This window comes from Hyposmocoma kahamanoa, unplaced genomic scaffold (assembly GCF_003589595.1).
Source record: "Hyposmocoma kahamanoa isolate Upper Pololo Valley unplaced genomic scaffold, ASM358959v1 303, whole genome shotgun sequence".
Taxonomy (NCBI): domain Eukaryota; kingdom Metazoa; phylum Arthropoda; class Insecta; order Lepidoptera; family Cosmopterigidae; genus Hyposmocoma; species Hyposmocoma kahamanoa.
Genome location: NW_020653784.1, coordinates 174,396 through 185,149, shown reverse-complemented (window position 1 = coordinate 185,149; position 10,754 = coordinate 174,396). Strand labels below are relative to the sequence as shown.

Genomic DNA, 10,754 nt, shown 5'->3' with positions numbered 1-10,754 from the left:
ATTTTCAGTACAAATCGGCAATTTCATACTTTAACCCCTATTATTTTGAGTAACTTTAACACAACTCATGTTTCGGACACCCGTTTCAATTTCATGTCAATTTGTATGTTGCTGTTGCTTGAAGAAAAATGTATGTGTTTTAGATATTTAAGATATTTAAATTCCATTATACTCGTAGATTAAATGTAGAGTATTTTTAATTTTTAAGTTTTTCCAACAAGAAGGTTATCCAACCTTCTTTTATCATAATAAAACAATACTACAGCAGCTACAATTCAAAAATTGTAGCTGCTGGAAAATCGAAAGATTGGTTTTCTTATTACTATTTCTGACTTTATTTCAATTTCCATAGCAAATACAGTTAAAAAATAAATAAAATAAAATCGGCTTTATTTTACTTGTGAATGCAAAATAAATTAGAAACAATTATAGAAAATTACATAAATCCTTCATAAAAAAACAACATAATTTCATTTATTAAATTCGTTGATGGTTCGAGTTTACTCTTGACAGTGACAGCTTCACTAACCCGTGGTAACGTATAATGGAAAATTGACACTGGCGACAGTCGCCATAATTTTTATATTATTCTCTTAAAACTGACACTAGTCCAAGCCCTTGTGGCCGCCATTAAGAAAATAATAATAATTTATATTAATATATTAATTTAATAATACACCAGTACCAGTGTAGATATAGTATGAAAAATGGAATTGTTTTTTAATATTAAAAACAGCCACATGGTTTCCAACTATCTATTAGGTAGGACCACATCACTCGTTGAGTAGCGTCAGTTTAAGGTTAATAAAGTTAACAATTCACATCCTGAGTTCAGTTTGGAAATATTAAAAAGCCACAAACTCATTTTGTTGCCAGCGTGAGGACGGCAATTAAGCAGGCAATGATGATGGAAACAGCTGATATAATTGACGCAAGAGTAGCAGCTATTCAAGATTTAGACAGAAAAATAATGTATTTGATTTACAAAATTACGCATCAATTGTTATTTGCTTTAGGGGACGCACGAAGAGTGTATAGGTAAGTTTTGATACATAGGGCCATTGACTTATAAATAAATGGACGACGGGTCTAATACAAAAACCACGAAAAAAATGTCCCAAGTCAATCTATTTAAACCTGTCTAATTTTGCTTGCTTCGCTGTCAGTCGAACAAACGAAGACTAAAGCGTGAGTGACGCTCTGTATACGATTTTAACGCCCTATAAGTTCGGACACTTTTTAGCGCGGACCCGACGTCCATATAATTGTAAGTCAATGCATAGGGCGCACTATAAGTTTCCAGAACTGGCCACTTACATAAACAATATTTAAAAAGGAATTACAACATTTGAAAATGGAACTCTTTGGCTGTAGAATATAGTTTGTTTCATCTGATTGTCATTTGTTTTTACATTGTGGCGTCATTTCAGTAATTGGTTGTCAACATCACCATGGTTTGAACTCGTGAAAATATTCGTAGTATGATTTTCTACGACTTTAAGTGTAATCTAACAGCTCAGCGGAGCTTCGCTCGGCTTCAAACTGCGTTTGGCGATGAAACACCATGCAAGACGACTATTTATAGCTGGTTTGCAGAATTCAAACGTGGTCGTGTGAATCTCAGTAACGAATTTTGTGATGATCGCCCGTAAACTGCTGTGAACAACAAAAACATCGATGTTGTGCGCCGTATCATCAAAACAGACAGGCATGTGACATACCATGAGATCCGGGCATTTCTAGGCATAGGCATGAGTCGAATACAATCAATACTACACAAACATTTGGATGTGAAAAAGCTGTGCTCTCGGTGAATACCACATAATTTGACTGAGGCTCAAAAAACGGACTTGGTGCAATGCCATGCTTACCAGATTCAACGAAGGGGCATCAAATTTAGTGTGTTACATAGTAACAGGTGACGAAACATGGAATTACGATCCCAAAACAAAGCAGCAATCGAGCGTATGGGTCTTTCGAGATGAACCGAAACCAACTAAAGTGACGTGCATACCAAGTGCCTCTAAACGGATGATTGCTTCTTTTTTTTAATAAAACTGGACACGTGGCTACTGTTGCTATGAAGAATCTTTGTACCGTGAATAGTGATTGGTACATGATCATCTGTTTGCCGGAAGTTATTGACAAACTCCGTAAAATATACCTACATATAACAGTAAACGCCGTTTCATCTTGCACCACGATAATGTCAATTCTCACACGGCCAGATAGACAAACGAATTTTTGAACAACGTGGACCTTATGAGCCATCACACGTACAGTCCCGATCTGGCACCTTGTGACATTTTTTTTTATTTATTTCCAAAAATTAAAAACCAGTTACGCGGTCAACGATTTTCATCACCTGAAGAGGCTGTCGAAAAGTATGAAAAATATGTTTCAGAGATTTTGTTTCACAGAGAAAATTGGTTCATTCGTATGAAAAAGCGCATTAACGCTAACGGAGAATATTGTGAGAAACAAAGAAAGAAAGGAAAAGGAAAGGTTGTAAGTAGATGCTTATTAGGTGGTAGACATAGTTATTGATTAGTTTAAAAGCTACGTAGATATCGTTTGAATTAGACGAAAATAATTGTGCACTAGATAATTATTACGCTGACAGAAATTATGAACACGCGTTCAAAGCCCAACACTTTGAGAAAATACGGTCTAATAGCTTGGAGTCAACCTCGATAGGAGATTGCGTTTGAACCCGCCCTCAAATGCAAGCATTCTCATCCTCATATCTCTCTTTATTATGAATCGACTCGACCTCACTGAGTGTAGTGACTTCCTCGCCACAAATTGACTCACCGACCCATTCCGTGTCCTCGACAACAACGGTATGTTTTCTTTCTGGACAGTGGCAACGGCAAGCAGTGGAGCAAAGATCGCCAATGCTACCATCCACAAAGCGGCAAGGAGAAAGCACGCGCCTCGCCTGGACGGCATCCATGGCTGTCGAAGGGACTGTGTGATGGCTAGGTAGCGGTCTACTGACATCGCTGTAATTGTAAACACGCTAGATGCTACCGCTACTCCTGAGAAAAAACAGAAATTATCAATATTTTTGTAAATTTTAAGAATTAATTACAACGTTATGGATGGGGTGAAATATTTGATAATTTAAAAAGATAATATACTTTGTTCAATCAATTCTCCCCTGGTGGGTAAGTGCCCAGGAAGTGACAAAGTGTCAAAGAAAAGGTCTATCGCTCACCAGGAGTGAGGAATTTTTTGTAGGTATAGACCCAATCTACCGTTGGCTTTGATCATAAGAATATTTTTTTTAATAATAATAACACACACACTCATAGCCCTGCACTAGGGAAACCCAATATCGCGGGTGTCATGGACACACACTTAGACAACCACAAATTACACCCAAATTCACGAGAGAAATAAATGTAGTCCATACAAATATTTCTCCCGGCCCGGGAATCGAACCCGGGACCTCTGCGTGGTAGTCCAGCATGGTAACCGCTCAGCCACGGAGGCAGTTTATACCTACCTACTCGTATTATGTCAAAAGTAGGCACACAATCTCCCTTACCACCGTTACTGCAGGAAATACAGTTCCCTTTTGAACTTTGTTTTTAGTGTCAGCATTCAGCAGACTATTACATAATTATAACAAACGAATATAATGCCAAATAAGTCGCTCTTAAGTACCACAATACCCTCTTCGAAGTACTCTTAATAATTATTTGAATAAATTAATGCCGTATGTTGTTCCTAATATTAGTAACAACAATAACTTCAGAGTGTATTAATTTGACAATTATGAGCACTTTTCGTTGGAAAATGTGATGCGAAATTTAACAAAACATTCGGAAAGCAATTTAAATGGATTACCCACAGACCACATAAATACTAGTAGGATTACCTCTTGAAACCCATAGTAGTAGTTGATTGAGTGGATCGCTTAATAATAGGTAAGTAATAGCGCGTCCACGGGTAGATGGCGTTTGAGAATAGACCAGTCGTAGTGATGGGCCGTGGATAAAAGCTATAAAATGTCTTTGTACACCAGGCTTAAGATCTGCGATGTAAATATCAAATTTTAAAGATCTTTGCAGCGCCTAATGGTTCTGGTGGCAGTTCGGTGTTTCCAAATGTTTAGATTGTTATTTTATAATTGATACAAAATCGAACAACACAATAAAAATTATTTCGATTTGACTGGATTCAAACCGGCGCCTGTTCCCTCACTGAACCACTGCTCTTACCAACTGAGCTGCAGATCATATCAGCAAATCTTACTAGTTCCACTATGTGCTTGTTGCAGATCTTTGTGTTGTGACAAATGTAATTATCAAGTTTTTCCAGTAGTAAACGCATCATGATATTGATTCTAATATGAAGGTTATTGACTATTACGATTTTAATGCCATGATATGCAATGCTTTTTTTGTGAAATTATTCCACTAGTTTATTGTAATTATTAATATAAAGATCGGAAAATGCATTCGATCCGGCTGGGTTCGAACCAACCGTCTTCGGCACATCAGGCCGACGCTCTCCCAACCAAACTGCAGAACGAACCAGCAGACCCCACAAACTTTTCTATGTGCTTGTTGCCGATCTTTGTTTTTGGTACTTTTAACGACTTTTTTGCCTTAACGACATCTGTGAGAAGTCTATGAAAGTTTTTTCTCTCAGTTAGGCACCTTTACAGCTACCAGCGGCTGACGTTTGTCGATGTACTGACTACATTTCTACTTCTATTACCATGCAACAATCGTGGCAAATTATCATAATTTCAACATAGCATAGTTAGTAGTAACATTTATTGAAGTGCAAAAGCCGACACTGAGAAAGGCCGTAAGTCGTTTATTCCATCTGTTACTCATTTGAATATACGAGCCCGACTTACTCATGGATAATGCCTCGAGTTATAGTTTTGTCATCTCATGTCTTATAATACATATTATTGTAATTGCGTAGAACGAGTTTGATTTTTGATTTATTCCACTTAGTTCAACTATAAGTTCAATCAGTTGAACTAATCGGACACAAATATTCCAATTAGTTCAACTAGGTACAACTTTTCAAAAAGTTGAACTTATTGGACGAAATTCGTCCTGTTTGTTAAACTTTCCAATTATTTAAATACAAGTTCAACGTATAACTGTTAAGTTGAACATGTTGTTGATATTAAACAATTAATAAATATGTAATTAAATAGAGTATAATAATATAGAATAGACAGCAAAGTTTAAGCGATAACTGTAAATCCAGATTTTTTTATGCATGTATAAAACACCTAGCGGTGTTGTCATGCCCTACTGGGCCCATAATGTACCTAGTGCAATAAATGATTGAGTATTGATTATTGAACTATTTAACTAAACTTAAAAATCTAACGTTAAAATAGCATTATTTATATAAAATAATATTTTTAACAGCCTTTAACTTATATTGTTGATGAATAAATAAATAAAAAGATTATTTTATACAAATAATGCTATTAACGTTATTTCTTTAGTCGAGTTAATCAGTTCAACTTACATGTTCGCTCTTCCTCGTACTCCTACTTACTCCTACTGATAGGAGCACGAAGACATAATGTCCTGGTTCTCCTACTGATAGGAGCACAAAGACATAATGTCCTGGTTCTCCTACTACACATGAAGACTATAAGGAATATTATCAGTTATACGTTAAACTATTTAAATAATTGGAAAGTTGAACTAACAGGATGAATTTCGTCTAATAAGTTCAACTTTTTGAAAAGTTGTACCTAGTTGAATTAATTGGAATATTTGTGTCCGATTAGTTCAACTGATTGAAGTTATAGTTAAACTAAGTGGAATAGAGGTGTTTTTTTGGGACCGACAAAGTGGGATAATCATTAGAAAGTCACAAATTGTCCTCATTATTCAGAGCACTGCGCCGGTACTAAAATGTTAAAATCAACACAAAACTGTCGCATCTCAAAATTAAAAATGATAAATTGAAGAGGGTCGTCGTATTTAGAATTTTTCCTAAATGAATTTACGTGATGGATTTTATTGTAATTGATTTCAAACCTCAAGTAATCAATCAATCGCAATAATACTATGTAAGAATGAAAAAAAAAAATCTCTCTCGGCATGTGGTATTGCCAACGTTGTTGTGAGGCCTTGCAGTTGTATATTTTTCGACAACAGTGAAAATAAATGTGGTTAGAATTCCTATAAGTGGCAAACTGGCATAAAATGGATGAATGCCGCCTTTTGACCAAGTTGTTATACGAGTAGTACATGTACCTACATTGTGTATTAAGAGCGATAAATAAGAAATTACCAACGAAAGTTTGCTAGAATTTCTTTTTTTAATTATTTTTACTTAATGACGTGTAACTTTTACCGCCCGTGCTACATACAACGTTTTTCATCACATTTGCGAGGAAATAGATACAACAACAATTTATTTGTCGTATGAATAAATATCGCTTCACAACACAATATTTGCGGATTTTGTAACTGGGGGATTTTTGTTTTTTTTTTAAACAGATTACTTACCAGCTATTCCGTAGATTATATAACTCGAACTAAAATGTTATAAAAGGCACTGACCCATACAGCCGCAATGTATTAGATTTAAATAAATAATTTCCAAAATCTAATAATACTGCTAATAAATAATAAATAAATTTAATAAAATATAGTTAAATTGCAAATGTTTAGTTTTTTCATACTTTCAGTTTATGTGAAATATACGTTCAGGTTTTTGACCATAAAAACTTTTTGCTTAATCTTGACGTAAAAAATCGGTGGCGATAATGTAACGAAAAAGCCAAAGCCCGGCCATAATTTAGGACATTACGGTCTACGGTCTACGTAACTTTGACTGCATGTCTTGACACTGTTACGAGCAAGTGTGATGAAAAAGTAATATAATAACGTGACGCCGTAGCGATCGATGATTGTAATGCATGTAAACTTACCTTGCAAATAATTGACAGCTTTGCACATGATCTCTCCAAAGTACCACAGCAGCGTGACAGATTTGGCGATCTGCACAGGCATGCAGAACAGCGTCACCAGTAAGTCCGCCACTGACAGGTTGACCAGAAATATGTTGGTCACGCTGAAAAAGAAAAAGTGAGATTCTGTTATCGTAGTAGCGAAACATATTCCACGCGATCGCATGGCAGTCGCACAGAGACAGCTTAGAGACAACCAATCTGTAGTCGTTTTCAATTCTATGACATGAAATATCTGATAAATACTGTGTGCTGTTTAGGCACTTACGTGTTACCTTGTTGAGCTTTACAATGCTGTTAAAAGAATAAACTTTGTTAGCGAACAGTAGGTATCGACTCCGGTTACCGGAAATTAGAATTTTTCGCCAAAGCGTCATACACGTATTATCGTATGTATTCTTAACGCACGAGCAGGCACGAGATCGGCTAAGTGAACGTCGTGTTTTTGGCTTCATGAAACAATCTAAAGAGCCGTATAAAATTCAAATCTAAAACAGAAAAAATATCCATTGGAAATTGTGTTTCTATTTGATGCAAACTGAAAATTTCCCCATAAATGGCTAATGTTTTGAAAAGTTGTGCGGAAAAAGGACTACAAATAGTTTTGGAAGGCCTTTGAACTAAGATTAAAATTCTCATATAACAATCAATCAATGCGTACCCTCATTCGAATCGGGACAGGCCCGGATTGGGTGTTAATTGGCTATGTACTATAAAGTTGGTAATTGATAAGGTATCACTCATTGACTAGATTATTATCATTATCATAAAAAATATTATGACAATCGTGTACCCCAGCGTACAACAAAGGAATTATTATATACAACTATAATAAATCTGTACAACCTGTAGAAGACTTTATTTTGTTAACCGACACAGGTTCTTTAAAACTTTTGGTGTAAAGTCGACATAATGGTAATTATCATACATATGATATACTCGTATATTATATACGAAAAGTTGAAATCAAACCAAGTGGCAATTCCTTTACGATACACTTTGGCTGTTATTTCGTACAAAATTCTTATATCATCGAGGAATTTCGTTCCATCAGGAATAGATTTTTCTTCTGTAGTTTGCGTCATTATTCTCAAGGTTTTTTATAACGAGACATTTGTTTTGAAGAATGTTGATTGCCTATTCAATTCTTTTGGAGACGGAGGCTACAGGTGACGACGGTAAAGACGTAAAATTTAAAAATCCATAATATTTGGCACCTAAAAAGCACGCCGGGCCATAAACTATTTGAATTTGCTTATGCAGATTCCTTTATTTCTGTAACTACATCCTCAGGTAGATGAAAATTTTAAAAATTAATGTGAATACATTTGTGTGCCGCGAAAGGTGAATCCTACAAACTCAATTCACATACCTTTTCAAGAATCTCGGTATACGCCTATTTATGGATATAGAAAAAAAATTAAATGTATATTTGGTGACACGACAAAAACATGTTTGTACTTTTAAGTAAGTTTATCTTTACGATTGAGACCCAATGTCCTTAATAAAGTATAATTGGGTTGTTGTTATCTTTTACAAAACAATAAGTATATCTATTATAGCAACGTGTAGTTTAACTTTGTTACATGTTCAATTTCAACTAGATTCTGCTTTTATTATAACTTACTAAGACATAAACTAAATGGGCGACGTATAGTTTTTGTAAAACCTTTGACTACGCAAACGTAATATTGTTTTTATGTCGTCCATCTGCTGCTACACTTGTCGTGAATAATTAGGGTAATTTCTGTTCATTGTTTAAAATGTTGATAATGTATGTGCAAGTAATCAACATATTCGTTTACATCTAAGTCTATATAAACCCTGGTTTCATCATTAACACATGTGCAGGAAATGAAATTATGGTTACTAAAGTCTATCAATTAATTAAAATTAAGTAAAACACAAACAAAGGAATATTACCCAAAAAGTCGCGTTAAACTCAAATTCAATTATGGAATAAAATCGTTTCAATGAAATTTATTTTTTGTTTCCTTAATATTGAGAAGAGTAAGTAATTCATATGAATTACGGATATTTTAATTTTTTATGAAAAACGTTCATAAAAGAAGTGAAAGGAATAAAGATTTGCACCTTTCGATCCTGTTCAATGGGCAAATATGAAGATCTTTTAAAATGGTCTTAGTCTTTACTCGTAACTGAAATACATGATTATTCACATTTAACATAACAACTGCCTCCGTGGCCGAACGGTTACAATGCCGGAGATCCCAGGTTCGATTCCCGGGCCGGGAGTAATATTTGTATGGCCTACATTTATTTCTCAAATGGGGAACGCTGCCAGCATCTTGGGCACCTTGCCGTGGGAACCCAATTTTATTCATATAAATAAAAATCCTAGTTTTACTTTCTAGTAGTTAAGCTTTTATTGTCTTTTTTTACCTTACCTGTATAATATTTACAAGATTATACATACACTTATCTCTCGTGAGTTTGGGTGTAATTTGGTTGTCTATGTGTGTCCATGGCACCCGCGCCACAGGGTTTCCCTAGGGCGGGGCTATGTTGAGTGTGTGCGTTATTATTATTATGTTATTATTAACATGAAAGAGGTTTAATTTATTTTGGGGTCCTTTGAAGGAATTATTTCCACGCAATAAAGAATATCATTGCAAGTCACATTTTCACTTTCGAGTACACTCTTTGAAATAGGTAAATCTTGTAAAAAAAAAATTATTAGGAACCTCTTTAAAGCAGATTTCATTGTTATCACTTCTCAAGCTCACGCGTACGCGCTTATTTCAAATACCTATTTAAGAAGTCGTATTAGCAAAACGCTCACAACGTTTAACTAATAATTAAGTATCAAAGATTAGATAGAAAATTTCATCTCACGTCATTGGTTAGGTTAAGACCCTTTCTTTATTCTTGTATCGTTCATTATTATTACTATTATTATTATTATTATTATATATAAAGCTACAAGTTCTTACTCACTGGTAGAAATAGAACGCATATTTCCCGATATGATGGAAAAAAGATATTTATACCGTTGCAGTTGTACGCGGACTTTTTTTTTTTTTGTGACTCGGCAAAATGACTGCACCGCGCCTGATGGAAGGTGCGAATACAGTCCAGAGATGAGAGTAACGGATGGAAAACACAAATATCTTCACTCCGTCACTGTCATTTTGCCGGTCTGGCCAAATGCTTCTTCACACTACGTTTGAAGGACCCGATGTTATAGAGGGGAGGGAATACATGCGCCGGGAGTTGGTTTTACAATTTGATGGTTCGGTATAAAAACGAATTGCCAAACTTTTTAGTGCGGGACGGTATAGAACTGACCGTCCAACTGTGGCAACGCAGTCCGGCACGGGTGGTCCGCTGATGGAAAGGAGAGGAAGGGATAAGGTTGAATAACTCTTCAGAGCACTCACCGTGGTACAGGCGATAGAATATGCTAAGAGACGCTATATCTCTGCGAAGCTGTAACGACTCCGCATGCTCAGTTACATGAGGATCGTTGACAACACGGAAGGCGTAGCGCTGCAGTCCATCTAGGGCATCGAGCAAGTACTTGGCAGAGCCGTCCCAAATTCCAATAGATTAGATAGATTCCAAAGCAAAGAATCAAATATGAGAAGACAATCTAAACGAATGATCAACGGCCTGCAAAAACTATAATACATGTGGTGGGGATTTTTGTGCATTTTTATGAGATACATCCTGGTCAATTTCCGCGGGACGTAAAAAATGTTCGAAATTCAAATAAACAAGATGGCCGCCATACAAATTTCAAAGCCTCCTATCACGGAAACTA

The 10,754-nt window shown here is 35.6% G+C and overlaps 1 protein-coding gene across 1 annotated transcript in view; it reads right to left on the bottom strand.

The window, feature by feature from the left end:
* LOC113229323 (QRFP-like peptide receptor) overlaps positions 1-10,754 on the bottom strand; it is a 190,483-nt gene that overhangs the window by 45,395 nt on the left and 134,334 nt on the right. Inside the window, exons 2-3 of the mRNA XM_026462877.1 lie at positions 6,932-7,074; positions 2,815-3,041 (exon numbers count right to left, since the gene is read on the bottom strand). Coding sequence (XP_026318662.1) covers positions 2,815-3,041; positions 6,932-7,074 — 370 coding nt within the window. The remainder of the gene's footprint in view (positions 1-2,814; positions 3,042-6,931; positions 7,075-10,754) is intronic.